The 20,050-nt window shown below is 28.7% G+C and overlaps 3 protein-coding genes across 8 annotated transcripts; 2 read left to right on the top strand and 1 right to left on the bottom strand.

The window, feature by feature from the left end:
* Nucleotides 1–1,498: 1,498 nt before the first annotated feature.
* LOC141536785 (ATP-dependent DNA helicase Q5) lies at nt 1,499–6,198 on the top strand. Its single transcript, XM_074257520.1, has 12 exons — nt 1,499–1,724; nt 1,807–1,931; nt 2,040–2,204; nt 2,270–2,446; nt 2,521–2,809; nt 3,275–3,386; nt 3,521–3,748; nt 3,823–4,017; nt 4,098–4,224; nt 4,324–4,599; nt 4,698–5,688; nt 5,761–6,198. The coding sequence occupies exons 1-12, from the start codon at nt 1,634–1,636 to the stop codon at nt 5,826–5,828; spliced, it is 2,844 nt and encodes a 947-aa protein (XP_074113621.1). The 5' UTR covers nt 1,499–1,633; the 3' UTR covers nt 5,829–6,198.
* A 649-nt stretch (nt 6,199–6,847) lies between these two features.
* Scp1 (Sarcoplasmic calcium-binding protein 1) lies at nt 6,848–7,987 on the top strand. Its single transcript, XM_074257528.1, has 5 exons — nt 6,848–7,043; nt 7,124–7,290; nt 7,380–7,509; nt 7,596–7,699; nt 7,767–7,987. The coding sequence occupies exons 1-5, from the start codon at nt 6,992–6,994 to the stop codon at nt 7,893–7,895; spliced, it is 582 nt and encodes a 193-aa protein (XP_074113629.1). The 5' UTR covers nt 6,848–6,991; the 3' UTR covers nt 7,896–7,987.
* A 637-nt stretch (nt 7,988–8,624) lies between these two features.
* On the bottom strand, nt 8,625–18,563 carry Npc1a (Niemann-Pick type C-1a). Of its 6 annotated transcripts, none has more exons than XR_012480798.1 (13): nt 18,039–18,563; nt 16,394–16,748; nt 15,266–15,549; nt 14,991–15,183; nt 13,805–13,936; nt 13,146–13,265; nt 11,795–13,066; nt 10,530–11,731; nt 10,176–10,364; nt 10,020–10,107; nt 9,615–9,775; nt 9,373–9,546; nt 8,794–9,020 (listed from the first exon to the last, which is right to left on the bottom strand). XR_012480798.1 is itself a non-coding variant. In XM_074257517.1 (12 exons), exons 1-11 carry the CDS (start codon nt 18,126–18,128, stop codon nt 9,618–9,620), a joined length of 4,083 nt encoding a protein of 1,360 aa, XP_074113618.1. In that variant the 5' UTR covers nt 18,129–18,563; the 3' UTR covers nt 8,794–9,020; nt 9,615–9,617. The 6 variants fall into 6 exon arrangements, 4 of the variants coding, with proteins under 4 accessions (XP_074113617.1, XP_074113620.1, XP_074113618.1 ...); XR_012480799.1 differs by having other exon boundaries at nt 9,684–9,775; XM_074257517.1 differs by lacking the exon at nt 9,373–9,546.
* Nucleotides 18,564–20,050: the final 1,487 nt, after the last annotated feature.

Here is a 20,050-nt window from a genome sequence, read left to right as displayed (position 1 = left end):
AATTTTTTATTTAAAACATTGAATAAAAATTAAAATGTAATAGGCAAAACAATTTTTATTTTTGTTTATAAAAATTGCTAAATGTCTACTATAATTTGTGATACGTATATGATTCATCTTACCTATTGATGATAATTTAAGCATCTCCAACACAACATACACTCACTATACACTTTACTTAAATAAACTTTGATACACTAAAACTAAATTTAAAATTACTTCACTAATTAATTCAACAACATACACTGAAACTATTTTTTAATAATAAAATACTTTACTTATGAAAAAAAAAAAAAAATTAAACTGAAATTTTAGACCGAGTGTTAAATATTCCGACTTTGAGTCCGCAAATCAACGTTTCTTCATGAACTTTTTCCAAATTTAATAGATTTTTATCATTCTGAAGCTATAATTATTTTAATTACTTGGAATTTAGTATAAAAAAAAAAAAAAAAAAAAAAAAAAAAAAATTATTAAAATATAATTCTTTTAATAATTAATATTTAATAATAGTATTGTTGAATTAAATTGAGCTAATAATTAACAAATGTTACTTGATGTAGAACAACATCAACTGAAAAACAAAAGAAACCCGGAAGCTTCGAGAGGGCTCCACAGTGCGAGAATTTTATTTTTAATAAATAATTATCTTACCATGAATATTTTTCTAAAATTATTATCTTTATAGCAAAAGGGTCATCAGTAGAGTATATTAGCTATAAATAATTATAAATCATACAATTATTATTGCATTATCATTCTAAATACTCGAGAGATGACAATGAGAAAGCGTTGGCTGGTGGCTCGGCGACTGAACTGGTGTCATGGCGTATCGGCTCGCGCGACCGTTAAAAAGTTACAAGTCATTCCTTCTGCGCACCTTAACTACGCAGATTTCAAATCCGCGCGTGCGCGATGCTTTTTTACAACTGCGTCATTTACTTTTACAGAAAATTTAAATTATTTTTTTAACAAATAAATGAGAAAAAAAAGAGTTTAGAAAATCTAAAAATGCGTGCTTTATAGCGCTCATTCATTTTTTAAAGAAGAAATAAATTGTTTAACTAAAATCTACTAATCCTTTGTATATTAATATTTATGTAAATAAGGTTCGTTTACAATGCATGCGCAGTACTTTTTTTTTACTGGTGGAAAATGACGCAAAAAATTTTTAAGTATTTTTTGTATTTTATTTTAATTAATTAATTTTTTTGTAACAAATAAAATTATGAGACGGGCACTTTTGGATTTTTTAAACTTTTTAAAATTAAATTTGATATTAATAATTAAAATTTTAATAATGAAAAATATTGAATTTTATAAAAAAAAATTTTAACTTAAAAAATTGTTAAATTTTATGTCATTTAAAAAATATTGTTCAATATTAATTTTTTAATTAATAATTTAAAGGATAATTTTTGGGTAATAAAGGAGTAATATCAATTATAAATGAAAAAATAAAAAAGTTTTGTATTGAAATTTAAATTTATCAAACACTCGGGCGTTTTCGTGTATCTCCGAACAGAACGTCGTGATTTTAACTCCGTGTTTATGTGTAATGTAATATGTGATGCTTAATAATTAAAATCAAAGGACATATTCACCGAAATAACAATTATAAACAATTAATAAAATGTTATTGCAACAAGCTCTACAAAAAAAATTTAAATATGAAAATTTTAAAAGTGATTTGCAAGCACGTGCTACTGCAGCTATCAATGACAGTGAGATTTAACCTCTTTAATCCAATCTTCTTTATAATAATACAATAAATATTCATTGTTTATAATTGTTAATCATTTTTAGGAAAGAATGACGTTTATGTTTGCATGCCAACTGGTGCTGGAAAGTCGTTGTGCTTTCAATTGCCAGCAGCGTTGAAAGAAAATTCAGTGGCTCTTGTTATTTCTCCTCTTTTGGCTCTTGTCAAGGTAAATTATTTATATGTCATTAAAGTTTGCAGTCACTTGATTATTTAAAAATTTTTTTGTTTTTAAAATTGATGTAATTTTGAAATAATTATGATAATTATTTTCTAGAATCAAGTAGACTTTTTAAACACCAAAGGAATAAAAGCAAATGCAATAAATTCAAAAACAAGCAACAAAGAAAAATCAGCGATAATGAAAGATATATCCAGTAAAAAACCAACAATTAAATTGTTATACATCACACCTGAGATGTGTGATCAAGCTTACTTTAAAGTATGTTTAAAAATACATTTAAGATTCATTCATTACTTAAAATAATTTATTTATTTATTTTTTAGAGTTTATTAGAGAGTATGTACAAATTAAAAACAATATCATATTTTGTTATCGACGAAGCTCATTGTTTAAGTCAATGGGGACACGATTTTCGTCCTACATACAGAAAATTAAATATCTTGCGTTTAAAATGTCCTGAAGTCCCCATAATTGCTCTCACTGCTACTGCAGCTAAAGAGGTTTGTTTAATTAATTATAATTATATTTTAAAAATTGTGATCATTAAAATAAAATAACGCTATTTAAATTACAGATTGTACAAGATATATTTTCTAGTTTGACCATGAAAAATCCGTTGATATTTTCAGCTCCGGTATTCCGTGAAAATCTTTTTTACGATGTGTGGTTTGTAAACGCCATAACAAACCCTCTTGACCATTTAGTTACTTATATTATCGAAGCGCTCAGTTCCTTCGACGATACCAAAATGCCGAGTAATGGTAAAAATTGTGGAATTATTTATTGCCGTAAAAAGGAAGCTACTGAATTTATTGCTGAAAAATTAAGCGCTTCGGGAATTCCTACGTTAGCTTACCATGGAGGTGAATTTAAAAATTTTTTAATAAGCTTTTATTGTTGGTAAAATAATTTTAAGAGTAAAAAAATTAAGTAGCTTATATTTATATTCTTAAAATAAATCATAAGCTAATGACCTCAGTAACTTTTTTATTTTTTATTGCGTAACTACTCAATGTTTAGATTCAATAATTTTTTTTTATCAATTTTTATGACAATTTTCTTTATTAATTCTTATGAAATTTTTTTTATTTATTTTCATAAAATTTTTTAATTTTAATTGTAAAGAATTTATCAAAATTAATTTTTGTTGAATTGTAAACTATAAATTCAATTAATAGTTCAAATCAACAGTTTAATTAAATAAAGTAATAGAAAATTGTCAAAATTAAATTTATTTCATAAAAATTATTTATTTAAATAAAATTGATATTTTTGTTTTTTTTAAAAAAAAAAAAAAAAAAAAAACAAACAAACAAACAAACAAACAGGCTTAAAAAGTAGCAGCCGCACTGAAATTCAAGATAAATGGACCTCTGGCTTGGTGCCAATTATTGCAGCAACCTGCAGCTTTGGAATGGGGGTAGACAAGGGATCAGTTAGGTCTGAATAATGTAAATCTAGAATAATAGAATAATAGACCACCGCGTTGACACTACAAATACTATCTAAGATCATTGTCATGTCTAAAATAAAAATACTCATTATTTTTTTTTTTTTTTTTTATAATATTTTAGGTTCGTTATTCACTGGACAATTCCACAGAGCATAGCGGCTTATTACCAAGAGTCAGGGCGAGCTGGCCGTGACGGCAATCCGGCTTTCTGTCGCATTTATTACAACAATGAAGAATTGCGTGCTATATCATTTTTATTGAAAAATGCCGAGCATGAACAAAATGCTGATATAGCTAAACATCGATTCAAAAATTTTGAGACTCTTGTTAATTATTGTCTTGAGCCAAAGTAATTAATTTTTTTAATAAAATTAAAATTTTATTTTTTACTAAAATTTAATAAAATTTTTAATAAATTTTCAGATGTCGACACGCGAGATTTTCTCAATTTTTCGGTGACAGTCCTCCGCTGTGCACTAACCGATGCGATGTTTGTAAAGATGGAGAGGATGTTAAAAGAAGAATTGCCGAATTTGAACTCAGTCAATCGCGATCACATTCGCATAAAAAAAGAAATTACGATGACGATGACAGTATTGCACTTCCTAAATTTGACTTGTATTTTTTTAATTTCCACTTAAAATACTTGAATTTTTATTTTTTTTAATGTAAAAATTATATTGCTAATAAAATTACAGTCAGGATGACCAAGGAGGTGGCGGAGGGTCCAGAGATTCTTTTGAAGCTAGAGAAAAACGCGAAACCATGGCGATGATCCAGCAACAGTTTGCTCTACGTCGTGGTGACAGTAACAAAAATGATAAAGTAATTTTATATTTGTTATTATTATTTTTTTTTTGTCAATTATTATTATCATAATTTATTTTTATTTTATTTTTTTTTTTTTTTTTTTCTAATAAACAGATAAGAAAACAAAATCAAATAGACGCTAAAAATTCACGAGTTAAAGCTGCAGAGAGTACTGATCGTAAGGTCAAAGGTTTGTCAATCCAAGTCCGTGAATTTTATCTGTCACAATTGAAAGATGCATTGTTTAAGAATTTAGAGTGTTGCCAAGAGGAGAATTTAATTGTAGACTTAGCAGAGACAAATGTTGATGATGTAGCACGTGAATTGGAGTACCGAATTTTCAGTCAAACGAAGCTAGCCAATAAATACAAACTTAATATATCTAATGAGGTATTTAATTCGTTTAAAATTTTACAAATTAATTTAATGCTGTCAGATAAAAATTTATCTATATTAAGCTCATCCTGATGTTACTATTAAAATTCCAGGTATCAATTATCCGGCAATGCGAAAAAAATAAAACCCTTCACGACAGTTTCAAAAAAATAGATTCGCCGAAAAAATCAACTAATAATTTCGGCGGATTTATAACTTGTACAGAATTAATAGAAATAGAAAATAAAAACAAATTTACCGATAATTTAATAAATAATAAAAGTCTAACGGCATTTAAAAGTGCCTTGGAATTAAAAATTGAAGAAGACAGTGAGAAGAAAAATGGAAAATTTGAGTCTGATAAATTCAATAAAAAAATTTTAAATGTTGAAGAAGATGATGAATTAAGTCATTTAAAAAAATTAATTTACGACGCTCCAAGCAATGAAGGTATGAATAAACATTTAAAATTTATTGACAAAAAATCTGATTTTTTATTTGAAGAAAAGTCTAACAAAGAAAAGGAGAAAATTACGGAAAAAATAAAAAAAGATAAGAAGATAAATGAGAGTCAATATGTGAAAAAACGTCAAATTAAAAAAAAAATTTCTGGCCAGGAACAGAATTCTTTGTTGAAATACATGATCAAACGAGATAGCGTTAAAAATAGTGATAAAAAAAATGTCAGCAATAGTTATAGTGAAATAGCGTCTAACGATTCGGATGTTTTAGTAAAAAATGACTCCGAGCCATTAAATGACAATAAAAAAACCATTAACGCTAATAATACTGATGTTAATGGTAAAGTTAATAAAAATTGTAAAAATAAACGGTCATTTTGTTCACCAATGTCAGACGAGACGGGTGAAATCCACCGGCCGAGTAAGCGAAGTAAAAATGATTCAGTAGAAAAAAATAATAAAAATAAAAAGGATAAAAATTTAGATTGTACTGATGAGAAAAAAAAATTACGCTTTGATACCGCTAAGGTTCTTAAAGCTTATCTTATGAAGTTTTATCCTTCAAAAAGAATTCCTGATAAAGAATCTTTTACTAAAATTTGTCGCGGGATTCACGTGTTGATAATGGATAAAAAAATATTTGGTATGTTTTATTCATTTTATTTAATTTTAATAAATATTTATAGCGCATGATTTAATAATTATTTGTTTACAGCTGAACCGGATATTTACAAATTTGTGAGAAATTATTTACGTGAAAATACCAGTAATCCCAGTGGGTAAAAATAAAAATAATTACCAATTTACCTCAAATGATCAGTACCTCAAAAAAAAAATTTTTTTATTTTTATTTTTAATTATTGTTCATTGTAAAAACATGTTGATTATTTATTTGTGCTATTTATAAAAATACTTAAAATTTTTCATAATATTAATTTTTTTTTTAAAAGACCATTAAATTGTAAACAATTTGACTCTAACTTATTTTTTCTTACGATTGTTTATCATTGTGAACGACGCAACCAACTGTAATGTTTTTGCAATGAGTTAGTGTTACAAAAATATATTTAGGTGTAATGTGACGAAGAGCGCTTGACATTTAATTTAATAGGAAGTGTTGAATAAATTTTAATAAGATACAAAATAATAAAAATTAGTTTTTATTATTATTTAGTAGATAAACAACTCGTTAAAGTTTTTTTATTATCCATTTATATTTGTTAAACTCAACCTTGTTTAATTTAGAAACAAAACCGCGAATTACCGAGGTCATCTTATTATTCTGTTAGCTTTTTAAGTTATTTGCTAATATTGGCAACAACTCCATTACATTATTATTCATTTTGAAATTTAGAATAATAATAATAATAATAATAATCATCTATATTATTAAGATAATAAGAAAAAATTTTTAAAGATATAAGCTCATCTTGACCCTTTCATTTGAGTACCCACATGCATTTTTGATATATTTTTTCATATATACATATAAATATACGAAAAATTGATGTGGATACTCAAATAAAAGCTCTTGATGAGTGTAACATCAAGATAAGTTTATATTTTTAAAAACCTCAATATTTAAGAAACTATAAACTAAAAAAATTTATTATTATATATAATTTAAGAATAGAAAATATAAATGAACCAACAGCAGTTGTCTTGTTATTGCTATATATTTATTTAAAATTACACTGTTCATATACATTTATATATTCTTCCTGTTGGTGTAATACTAAAAATCAACGACCACAGCCTTTCAGTTCTAACTCTGTCTAAACTTAGATTCATTCCTGAGTCTTCAAGAGTAGAGTGTACATCGTCTTCTATTTTCTCTTCATTTTATTTGTTCTATTTTATTGTTTACTATTAATGGCAATCGTCGAGGATTAATAACGTGTTACAGTTATTTTAATTACAAACAAAAAATAATTTATTTAATTATTATGGCATATAGTTGGGATAATCGTGTAAGCTTTGTTGTAAAAGCTTTGTACGGTAAGTTTTTAAAAAAAAAAAAAAATTGTCTTAATAAGTGTCTTAATAAAATTAATTTAAAAAAAAATTTTTTTTTTTAGATATTGATAATAATGGAGTATTAAATCAACATGATTTTGAATGTATGGCATTAAAAATGACATTAATGGAAGGCAAAGGTGATTTTAATTACAATCGTTATCAAGAAAATTTGCACATCATGTTGTCACTTTGGGAAGAAATAGCAGAGCTTGCTGATTTTAATAAAGTATTATTTTTTTTTTTAAATAAATAAAATATTTTTTTTCTTAAATTAATTATTATTAATATTAATAATAAAAAATAAATTTTATTTAGGACGGTGTTGTTACTGTGGAAGAGTTTAAAGAAGCTGTTCAAAAAAGCTGCATGGGGCGGCCTTACCGCGATTTTCCCCAAGCCATGAAAATGTTCATTGACAGTCATTTTAAATTAGTGGATATTAATGGTAAGATTAAAAAAAAAAAAAAAAAAAAAATGTAGTTCAATATTTAAAAAAAGTCATTATTTAATAAACCAAAATTTTATTTATAGAAGACGGACTGATTGCTGCTGAAGAATATCGATACAATTGTGCTACACGTATCCCTCTGGACAGTATCGAGGCTCTTAATGAAGCTTATCAGAGTCTTTTAACCGTGAGTAAATAAAAAAAAACTGAAATTTTATTAAGAAACAAAATAACAAATAAAAATAAATCTTTAGGATGATGACAGAAAACGAGGCGGCCTTACTCTCGCGCGTTTCCAGGAGCTTTATGCACAATTTCTAGGCAATCCCGACGAAACTTGCCCCGCGGTTCATCTATTTGGGCCTTTACAAGAATTATGTTAATTTAATTAATCTGTAAAAAAATTTTAATTTATTAATTATAAATGTAAATCTCAGGAGACATTTAACTAATAAAATTTTATTTACTCATCAAATATCTTTCTTTTTTTTTTTTTTTAAATTAAATTAAATTATTATAATTATTTCAATAGCGCACATTTAATTTTATGGATTACAAAATTGCAGTAAATTAATTTTTTAGTTTATTTTTTTTAACTATACTAATTACAATAATTATTTTATTATTAATTCACATTAATCATCATGACATTTATTTTACTTTATTCATACATAAACAATACACAGTCATGCAATTTTTTTTCAGTTCAATTGTAATTTTAATAATTACAAAAATGATATTTTAATTATTGATAAATCCAGAGAAAGTTTTAAATTACAATTTTTTAATTTTCTATTAATAAAAAATTAAAAATTTTTCAATATTATTTTTACTGAATTTTTTTAATTTTAGAAAATATTAATAATTTTTTTTTAATACTCATATTAACATACTTTGTTCATGTATCAACGAATCGTCTAAAACTTTGCAATATAATTAAATAATTTTCATTCAATATTTGTGAACTATTAATTGATAACAATTAAAAAAAAATTTAAGCCGTCACACCGAAACCAATTACTTAATATTAATATTAATATTACACCACAACTATTGTATATATATGTATTTAAATCTAATGATATAAAAAAAAAATGTAAATTTATCGAAAGAATTTTTAACTGTTTTTTTTTTTTTTTTTTTCTAAATTAATAAAAATTTACAACAGACCTACGCCGAAAATGAATAAATAATTGTACTATCTAAAATACAGAACTTATTTGTAAGTAATTGTATTTATATATTATGATTTTTAATTGTAAGAAATAGATTAAGTTAGTCTCAAGTAAAAAATATAATTTTATTTGTTGGTTTGTTTGTAGTTTTTTTGTTGGGTTAATTTATACTGGCGTAGGAAGTGATTGAGACGCTGGGAGCATTCTGGATAAGAGGAGTTGCGGGATCAGCGAGGTGACCTGAGTTCTCAGGGTCGTTACTGTCGCGGTTGTTGTAAATGCTCTCGGCGTTGATACGACGGATTCGTCTCTTTCGCTTGCCGGACATCACGTCTGAAAATTTTGGAAAAATATTTTATTATATTGTAATAAAAAATTTAAATAAAAAATTCAATATTGAAACTATTTTAGATAAAAACTCTTGATGAGTACAACATCAAAATGAGCTTATTAAATATCTAGAGATTCTGCTTATAGTACTTGTTGTTTCAATATTGTATTTTTCATTTATTATCAAGTGCAGTTCACATAAATTTTCAAATTTCTTAGAAAAAAAAAAAAAAAAAAATATTTCAAGCCATGATAATTAAAAACACAAATATTTTTTTAACAAGCTTTAATTTGCCAATCAAAAGTAAAATTTTCAAGAGCAAAATTCTCAATTATTTCAACAATTTTTATTTACCTAATCGATCCACTAATTGTTTAAACGCAGTGGCCAAACTTTCTTAGCAATCCAAAAAAATTAAAAAAAAAAAATGCAAGTGCTAAATTACTGATGCAATTAGTGTACCTTTACCAGTATTAGTTGTTAGCCAATTTATTTACAATAATGATAATAATAATACTAATGTAGATGCTGAAAAAAAAAAAAAAAAAAAAAAAAAAATATAAAAAAATAAATGAGATGATAAATGCGGTGCATACCTATCAATCATAATCAAGCGATTTAAATGATTCTTTAAATTGTGCAGAAGATGAATTTGTTTTGCTTACTCGGTGATTGAGTGAAGTTTCTTGAACATTTTCCAGGTTTCCAGTGACCGTTTTCCGGTGATTCGCCAACTTCTCACGGTTCATAGGTGAACCTAAAAACCCGATATGTCTCAACAATTTTTCTATCTCTGTTATTTATTTAGATAGAAATAAACCAAGTTTTATTTTTCGAGCGATTAATTTATTTTTTTTCAGCAGGTACGTGCATTTTTTATCATGCATCAACATTCTCTAATATTATTTTTTTTTAGCGTTTTAACAATCGGTGGAATTGTTTCATATTATTAAAAATCAATTACGTATAAAATAAAGTATCTAAATTAATTAATTACTTACCAATATAACTAAGTAATACAGGCAAAAATATTAGACCGTGTGCTGCTCCAAAAAGAACAATCCCCAAGTACATTCTAAAGTAAAATACCTGAAATATAAATTTTATTTTTTAATACAATAGTAATTATTTTTAAAAAATCTTTAGTAAAATTATACCTTGAAAATTTGGCTTTTAGCAAAGCCAAGAACAATAATACCACCAAATTTGGTGAGCGTAATACCACTAAATATCGAACTTCCCATATTTGTTACAGCATCTTCCACTCTTTCTATTCGAGTTTCTCTGACAGATGTGGAGAATGAATGGACAAGATGACTGCAAAATTCGACGGATATTCCCACCGCCTAAAAAAAAAAAATTAATTAATATAATTTTACAATAAATAAAAGTTTTTTCTACGCTTTTTTGACATTTGTTATTTAAAATATATATATATATATATATATATATATATATATATATATATATATATATATATATATATATATATATATATAAAAACCACTCACCATAACAAGATTAACCAGCGACACAGCGTTCAACGTGATATGCCACCAGTACATAAGTCCCCCAATATTCACCAGAATCATAGTAATAGTAATAATAACAACAATCGACGAGAAGATATCCAAGCCCATGAGGAAGAAAGTAACGATAAAAATGGCCACAAGAGAAATCCCTATGCTCTTAAGCGTGTCCGGCCACATGGTCAAGTACTGTTCATAGAAGACATAGAAAACACTGTAGGGAAAAACTTGAACGGTTTCATTCCTATTCTGACTCCTGAGGTTACTGTTGAGCATGTTGGTAATATTAGCAGAAATCTTTCTCGCGGCTTTCATCGACTCGTAGTAATCCTCAGAGGTTTTTAGAATGGAGTGGTAAGCCATAAAGTAAGAGGCCTGGACACTGGACAAGCCAGTCCGGTTGTTGGTGAGGTAATTTACGCCTTGACCGTAGGCAGGGTGTCCAGCTTTGGCGCACTGTTCATCGGGATTGTCTTCCAGGAAAAACGAGACGTACTTTTCAAATTCGACCGGTGGAGGTCTGTCGTACTTGTTGGAGGATATGTCGCAGCTGGTGCAGCCTTTGCGGCCTTGGTGGGGACAGAAGGAGTCGTTTGACTTGAAGTATTTACAGCAATCCGGAGCTTGAGACCAGTCGACGTAGTCGTCCAGCCACGAGGAAGCCGGAGTCGCGATGTAGCTGATGTTAGACTGCTGAGCTGCGATGAAGATCTGGGTTGAGATTGAGTCAGAGTTGCAGTACTTCCCGCCGCAAACTAGATTCTGGTCGAAGGGGTTCGAATAATTTAATCCTCCAGTTACTACGAAGTATACTGGTGGTCCAATTGACAGGTAGCTGTTCAAGTACTTGAAGTACTTCAAGACAAAACTGTCTTCTGGCATGGATAACTCTTGGTCCAGTCCGATTTCTATGTGCGGAACTACCGCAATGCTGGTACACAGCCACCCGAAGAAAATTACCATTATTCCAGCGCGGATCCACTTTTGTAGCAACAGTGGGACGTAGAAGATCTTGAAGATTTTGTACAGAATTCCATCGACTACTTCCTCCGAGGTGTCTTTCTTTGAACCGCGGACCCAGCAGCATATGTCGAATCTGTTACTGCTTTGACGCACTGTGTCCAGGGTCAGGAGACTTACGAAGCAGGTTATTTGCAGGAGAAAGTCTATCATTAAAGCCATACCTAAAAAATATTAATTTTTGGTAAATTGCACATATATAAATATATTTAAATTGACTACAATACCTGCGTACAACGCGAAAGCTCTCACAGCAGGCATATCGGAGAGTCCTCCCAAAAAGAAGCAGCAGCTCTCTGACACACTAGTGAGAAGCATACTGGGTCCAACTTGCCCCAGAGAGCGTCCTATGTGCTCCGGAATGGACTCATTGGGTCGTCTTCCCTCTCTTTGATGAGTCTGCACCAGGATAAAAACATTGTCGACTCCGACCGCGAGTACCAAGAACGGAATGACCTCGATGATAATAAGCGTCGCGGGCAACCCGATGAACCCAAAGAGTCCCACGGAACAGACGACGGAAGCCAAGACAATGAAAACTCCTCCAAGCCCCAGGGTAATCTTCGAGTCGATCATTAAGCGATTGCAAGACCTCATTTGTCCAAGAGAGATCGCGATGTACGCGAACATAATTATGTAAGACACTAAAATAGTTGATATGTCCGATTGGGACTCTCTCTTCAACTCGTCTTCAATTGACCTCTCGGAGGTGAACGCAAGGTCAATAAACTCTGGCTTCTTAGCCGGGTCACTGACATAGTCCTTCATGAAGTTGACAAAAGCTTCCTCCCACTCCATTGCGGGAATTAATTTTGTTTTGTTGTGGTAATTGTTGACGAGGATTGTCACCACTAGAGCGGTAGCTTTTTCGTACGATGGATTGCGGAGGGATTGACCTGGAGGGAGGAAACCTCCCAAAACAACTGGAGGAAAAGCGGGACCTCCATATAAAGCCAAGCAGTCGGGGTTGTAAGGATTTCCAACGCATTTCTTAAAATGATCTAGATAAGTGATAGTGAAGCCAGCTTCCTCGGAAGTGCTGTTGAAATCCTTTACGCTGTCCTTCCAGTAGCCCCAGATGCTTTGGATGGTACACTTGTTGACAGTAGGAGGGCCAGTGAAGGCGTTAGTAAGCGGGGCAAAGCACACGTCTGCTAGAGTGTAATTGTTCTTCGTGGATATGTTCTTTATCGCTTCTTGCAGCGAATGGACGGCTAGTAAGAAGTTCGGGTTAAAGACTGGCCCGAAGGTGATAGGCCCGTCGCTGGTGTTGTGGATGATGTTTGGAAGATTCACTGGGGTTATTATCAGCTGCTCAACGCGGTAGAACGGCTCGAAGTGGCTGTCAAAGAAGGTTCGCTCTACTCGAGAGCGAGATAGTGGAGAGGCCCAGAGTTCCACAGGGTCTGTCGTCATCTGCATGTAATTTATTCCTGTCCCGAGGACTATTACGGTAAGAAATCCGCAGAAGAGGACTGTCCATGGATGCTTGGCGCAAACTGAAAGATTGTAAATTTGTAAATAATTTAACAATTAAATTTTTTTTTGTTACGTGATTTTTTTAATTGATTTATTTACCAGTTCCCCATGAGCAGAAAAACTCTTGCAAAAATTTGTCAGTGTTTGCACCGAGACGCTCTATTACTGTTGATTGTTCATCCTCGAATCCCCCTGGCAAATCATCAGCGGACACTACACCTAAAAAAATATAAATTTTAGTAATAGGAAAAAATTTAATAATAATAAAACAAATACATGGAGAATAATTTGTAATTTATGATTTATGAAAAATCATAAAGCTAACACTGTTACATAAAGCCTAGACAAAAATAAAAAAAAATTATATACATAATACACAGACGCAAAAAAAAAAAAAAATTTTATAACATTGTGAATAAAACAACAAAAAATAAATGTGCAATAGAAAATAAATAAATAAATAATCAGTGAACAGAAATGAGCGGAAGAGTTACAAGCAATAAATAATTATATGACAAAAAATTGAAGTAGCGGCATGCGAAAATTAATAGTGAAGCAATGATTTTTTATGAGGTCTAATTGAAATTTAAATTATGTAATAACAATACAGAGACAAATAGATTGATAGATTGATAGATATAAGATATAAGATGGGGATAAATATATGTTTATAAATAATAATTTAATAGAAGACAGGAGAACAAATTAAGCTGCTATTAAAGATGAAATTAAAATAGTCACGGAAGAAAAAAACGTACTGGAACGTTTAGATTGTAGTGGGCTGTCTTCTTGATCAGCTGCTAAAGCAATTCGTGCAACATCTCCTGGATGATGAAGCCCGGCAGCTAGACGTCTACCAACCTGTCTCCCTACTTCTTCTCCTCGAGCAACTGAATGCAATAATTTATCGCGGAGTAAATAACCGGGTCATAAATAAATTTATTATTTTTTACATTGATCGATTTTTTTTTTTAATTCATTTAAATAAATAAATTTTAAATCGTTAATTTTTTTTTTTTTTTTTTTTTTTTTCATGTCTAACAGCTGTAATGAATAAATTATTGAGCTGAGAAAAATTTTATTATTTTAGTAAAAAATTTTATTAACGATAAAATTGTTGACAAAAAAAAAAAAATGATGAAATTTTTTTTTTTTTTTTTTAATTTAAGAAGCCTAGTTTTGTTATTTAGTCATAAGTGAATTTTTTTTTATGATAATTAAATAAAATAAAAATGAATTAAGCAATTTATTTATCTAGTTTACTAATAGAAGGATAAAATTTAATAAATTAAATTATTAACAGTTAATAAATCCTTCTATCAGTGTGTTTTTAAAATGAGTATTATTATAAAAAATGCTAGTTTTGCAGAAAGCGAACAATTTTACACATTAATAAACTTTGTACTAAGTTATATTTATACTCAATAATAAAAAAATTTTAACAAGATGTTAAAATTTTATTTTTAAACTCAAATGTTTTTATTTAATCAAGAAAATTTCCATCTAAAACGATATTTTTATCCAAAAATAAATTAAAAAATGTAGTTATTTTTAAAAAGCTTCCACAACCATAATAAAAATTAATGACAGTTTTTTAAAGAATTTATAATGAATTAAATGTGATATTAATTAAAATAATTTTTAATTAATCACTAAAATGGTACCAGATACCAAAAAAATAAAGGGGGAAAAAAAAAAAAAAAAAAAAAAACTATTAAATGGAAATATTGTTATATACCACTGCCAGGGAGAAAAATACGAGTATTAGATAGGAAATATATGTATTATTAATATGTAATAAAATAATTGAATTTTAGAAGAGAAAACTGGTTTTTTACTGGCATAATCATTTGAGTACTTGTGTGGATAAATTAAAATCTCACCATTCTTATGTAAAAAATAAATAAGTTGTGAAATAAAATATTTAAAAAAATCTATTCTTACCTATTTGTTTACGATTACTGAAACAAATAATAGACATTAAAAATAATGAGGATCCGCTGATAAATATAATCGTCATAATGACGGCTATTCCGTCATAACCGATAAGCTTAAATGGTGTTGGTAATGGAGGTGCTGGTGGTGGGACGGGACAACTTGATTCACAATCTACACAACTGCACGCTGGTGATTTTTCCTGATAAATAAATTTAATTGTTAAAATTTTAATTTAATAAGATAGTTTTTTTTTATGTTAAAAATAATTTAAAAATATTTACATTCAAAGCTTTGCTGCAGGGAGTTACTTCAGGATCCATCGGGCTAAATGGACCAACTTTGGCGTCAGTTCCTATGTAATTTATTTGAAAAGGCACGTATGGATTATTAGCATCACCCATGAACGTGAACCATCTTTCAGGGGTACATCTACTTGCGCCCCAGTCTCCACACATCACATCCAGCGCTAATTGCCCAAGACTTGGAACAGATACTTTTTTGCAAGACGTAAATGTTCCTTGGAGATATTTGTTCGTGATAAATACGTCAACGGCATTGACATACGCTGAAAAGGTTATCAGTAATTGCATTAAAATTTTAAAGAGTGATTCATCAATCGGTTAATTGGTTATTAATTAATAAAATTAAATGACAATAAAAACAGTTACAGTTAAGTTAATTCATTCATTCGTTTAATCTTTTTATTTCTACCGGAATGTATTTTTTATCAATGTCACTTATTATCTGTTCGATAAAAAATAACATTAATTTTTAAAGTTAACTTTTTATTTTTTTTGTTTTTTGTTTTTTTGAAAAAAAATTAAAAAATAATTTTAATTTGTGTTGTAAAAAATAATCAGAATTTTGTAACAAAGATAATAATGTAGCCCAAACAAATTTGTTTAATAAACATCGTCAGTCGCGTAATCGATGTCTTATCATTTGATCAATTTACATTCTAAGCAAGTGATTAAATTTATAAAAATAAAGTGTAAGTATCTACACAGAAAAAAAGGTTCACTTGTTTATTTTCCAGTCAAGATTTTTTTTTTTTTTTTTTTTTTTGTAGACACATTACCAGAGATATGTAAATTATGTTCGAGTATTTACGCGTTAGTTTGTGACTTAAAAAATCAAATTATCATACCATTATCCGTTATCTTTAAACTTTCTATACAATATTTTTAATTCTCGGTAATTAGCGTAATTTAACAAAATAAAAAATGAATTTAAAAAAAAAAATTGAATATTCTTATCTCGAAATAAATGTCCTCTATATTTTAATTAATAAACTAAATTTTCAAGATCGCTGTTTAATATAAGGAGTGTTATTGTTTACTTCGTCTGATGAATAATTGATCAAATACGCGAATAATAATAATAATAGATTGGAGTCTAAAATTACTCACTATTATTAGTTTCTTCGTTGACTTCTATCTGTGTGGCATTCATAAATAAACTCTGCTTTGGGCTGCACGTGAATTCGCAAAGATGCTTCACCAAGTTGTCCAAACAACTGGGACACCGGGCTAAAAAGTTAGCAGCCAATTTAATATTTGTATCGAATGTTTCGAGTTGGTTAACATCGCAGCAAGTTCGGACGTCATTAGACATCATATGCGGACAATTTCGGGCGAGTATTTCCAGACCGGATCCATTTAGTGGTTTAGCTTCTCCCGTGTAATAACAATTTTGAGACCGCCCTATTTGATCTGCATGACACTGGCCATACCAAATACAATGTCCTTCCTCGGCATTTGTAACCTGTGACAAAAAATAATTTATTATTATCAGGAGAATGAGAACAATTTTAAAGAAATTGCACTGCAATTTTTCAATAGACATTATTATAAATGTTGCTAGTTTATTATCATTGAGTCATATTTGATAATAAAATACTATCTCTTCAGATGGTCTTATAGCATTATCATTATCGAGTGTATTAATAATAAGTCATACCAAGCGTTCTTAGAAAACAAGTTATAGTGTAGCTTTCACGAGACATTCTTTCTAAATTATTCACGTCTACGTCAGCTATTTTCCATAAAATAAAATATTACTAATGACATGATAAGTAAAACAGATGACCAGATAAAAAAATTATAATTTTAAATAAAAAATAAATTATTTAACATACTTGAAAATAAAATTTAATTTTTTTAAATAAAAAAATTTATTTTATTTAAAAAAATGATAAATTTTAAATTTTATCAATAATTTTTATCCAAAAATACAATTGTAAAAAATTCCTCTAAAACTTATCTCTTCAAAATATTAAAATTTACTATTTTATATCTTTCCTCATTAAATATTCACGGTGATAAATAAAAGTCTCTCAAAACGGAGATTTAAATCCCGGAATAATCGACTCCGATTATACTGTATAATAATTAAAAAAAAAAATCCTTAGCTAAACTCAAAAAAAATTTTTTTTTTTTTTTTTTCCCTTAATGGCTATAGATATTTGCCATAGTATTAGTCACCCATCAAGGTCGCCTTGGACGTACACATCTTTTGGCCTCCGGATTGACACATGTATAAAGCATATATTCATATAGATATAGCACATAATACATATATGCAATAAAATAGCCAAAGTGTTGGAAACACGCGAAGCCTCGAATAAAATACAAGGAAGACCGTCTAGTCGACGACGTATAATTAAATTTAATAAGACCAACAACGTCTTTAATAGGCCTTCAAAGGATCATATCAGACGAGTTAAATTAACAAATAAAATGAATGTGTTTCTTCGAATTATCTATTAAGTTTTGATAAATTAATGTAGGTGTGGTAAATTAAATAAATCATTTTTTATTTTACTGTTGAGAGAAAATTAAATTTTTTATAAATTAAAATTAAGTTAGCCGACAATTAAAATTTTTCAAAAATATTTTTTTAGTTTCAATTAAACAATAAAAAATGGCGGCTACCTTTATTATTATTTTATAAAAATTGAAAAAATATTTTTTTTAGGTTTAATTAAATAAAAAATGTCGGCTAACTTTATTATTATTTTTTATAATAATAATAAAAATAATAATTTAAACTTACCGCAAGGAAAGACATGAAAAATAACGCCAACATTATTGACAAATTGATATAATTTTTGTGTTTGAGCTTTGGGATAACAGTCCGCTCCATTTTGAGTTGTTATTATTATTCCTTAGGTAAAATAATAAAATACTGATGACTAATACATTGATGATCCACTTGTATTGATTTTCCGAAAATTCAAATATTCATGTTTAAATTTTCCACTATGAGTAACAAATAATCAATAAAAGAAACCAGCAATAAAGAAAGCATTTATTTATTAAATATTAGAATGCACTATGGATAGACCAAGGCGAGGACACGACGAAACTTGGACAATCGATGATGATCTTTCGAGACGGAACAATAAACTATAGTCACACTCAGCACTATGTGTTATTTAATATGTCTGAAATTGGAGAATATTTTTTTTTTTATCAAATAATTGATATGTTAGAGTTTTTATTATTTTTTACACTTATTTGGGGTTTAATATTGTTTTTGTAGTAAAATGTGTAATACTACATCACTAAAGATAACAAAATATACTAAAGAGTAAACGGGAGAGATGCTAACTGGTACTGCATGACGAGCACGGAGGCTAGATATAAGGAGGACGATCGTAATGTATTACAAGCGTCCGAAAATTGGAGGACAGATCTTTCACCACTAGAGTGCGCAAGTGTCTCTAATGTCAGGTTTTTAAATAAATGACGCGGAATGCAATGTACAATCACATTTATCAAAAGAAAACATTAAAATTTCATTTTTAGTTGCGAATTGGGATAATAATAATAGTAATAGTAATAATAATAATAATAATAATAATAATAATAATAATAATAATAATAATAATAATAAAGTATTCAAATAGTTTAGGTAATTTTATTCTTAATTAATAAGCGTATATATGTTGAAAGTAGAATATTACTGAAGAGTTTAATAAGTTAAGCTAGTTTAGAAATTTTACGATGTTTCTTGGCCATCATCTTTCGTTCGTTAAGAGTTCGGTTGATAAGATTAGCTAAAAATTACCTCTCATAATTACAAAATTATTCAATATTTTAGCCGTAAGCTCCTTTTTGTGTTCATCACATCCTAGGATGGGGAGGCATTTAGCTTTTGCTATTTTCTCTAGCACTTGGTGCATAGTATTTATTTTAACAGTTTTAGTACCAACTACGGTTAAAACTATTTGTTCCAATTTTTTAATTAGTCTGAATAAATTTTCACTGGGAAAAATTAATCCACCATTGCTCATTAATTATATGACCCGATCACGTTCAGAGGAATTCGCAGAGCGTAATGTTTCAATACATTCACAGCAAGAAGTCATTCGCTGAAATTTTCTCGCAACATATCCAGCAATATAAGCAACTATACCATCACTGGTGGAAACAACATCATAATCATGATGGTAATGCTGGTCATCACGAAAACTATTACTTCCTTCCCAATCATTTTCACTTTGTAAAAAGTTTTCATTTGAATCAATATTAATTTTATTTTGATTATGATGATTAATGTTGTTTTCAGTAGAAGAATCGTCAACCTCAGTTAAATTTTCGAACGGATAATGATTATCGTGATACAAATCATCATCGTCCTCTATATCATCCTCACTATCTTCGTCTAATAAACTTTCGAATGGTTTTCTAATAAATGACGGTATAGTATCATCATTATCGTCATCACTATCTTCGTCTAACAAGCTTTCAAAGGGTTTTTTAGCCACAGAGGTATTTGGATGAGAAAATGTATTATTATTATCATCACTAGACGAATAATTATTACTAGAAATACCATTTTCAACAATAGCGTCAATTTCATTCAGCCAATTTTTTTAATGCATTAGCTGTAGCCAGAGAATCTTTGGACTGCATTAAAGATTGTAGTAATTCACCAGCTGTGACATTGGACCCTTTCGGCGGCGTGACTAATGAATATGAACACAATAATCGAAAAACTTGCCCGAAAAGGATTGTATCCGGATGATCGTTGCAACGACAAACACTCCGCATTATACCGAA

The sequence above is a fragment of the Cotesia typhae genome, unplaced genomic scaffold (assembly GCF_013202065.1).
Source record: "Cotesia typhae breed Kobodo isofemale line unplaced genomic scaffold, CoteBio_Ctyphae scaffold_45, whole genome shotgun sequence".
Classification (NCBI taxonomy): Eukaryota; Metazoa; Arthropoda; class Insecta; order Hymenoptera; family Braconidae; genus Cotesia; species Cotesia typhae.
This window is presented reverse-complemented; position numbering and strand designations above follow the sequence as displayed.

Excerpts from the sequence above, each read along its gene's own strand:
- LOC141536785 (XM_074257520.1), top strand. The coding sequence starts at position 1,634 with ATGTTATTGCAACAAGCTCTACAAAAAAAATTTAAATATGAAAATTTT. Across the intron at positions 1,932-2,039 it reads CTCTTTTGGCTCTTGTCAAG|AATCAAGTAGACTTTTTAAA; the intron begins GTAAATTATTTA and ends ATTATTTTCTAG. Across the intron at positions 5,689-5,760 it reads AATGGATAAAAAAATATTTG|CTGAACCGGATATTTACAAA; the intron begins GTATGTTTTATT and ends ATTTGTTTACAG.
- Scp1 (XM_074257528.1), top strand. The coding sequence starts at position 6,992 with ATGGCATATAGTTGGGATAATCGTGTAAGCTTTGTTGTAAAAGCTTTG. Across the intron at positions 7,510-7,595 it reads TAAATTAGTGGATATTAATG|AAGACGGACTGATTGCTGCT; the intron begins GTAAGATTAAAA and ends TTTTATTTATAG. Across the intron at positions 7,700-7,766 it reads CTTATCAGAGTCTTTTAACC|GATGATGACAGAAAACGAGG; the intron begins GTGAGTAAATAA and ends ATAAATCTTTAG.
- Npc1a (XM_074257516.1), bottom strand. The coding sequence starts at position 18,128 with ATGGAGCGGACTGTTATCCCAAAGCTCAAACACAAAAATTATATCAAT. Across the intron at positions 10,108-10,175 it reads CTAAAAGCCAAATTTTCAAG|GTATTTTACTTTAGAATGTA; the intron begins GTATAATTTTAC and ends TTTATATTTCAG. Across the intron at positions 9,021-10,019 it reads TGTATTACTTAGTTATATTG|ACGTGATGTCCGGCAAGCGA; the intron begins GTAAGTAATTAA and ends CAAAATTTTCAG.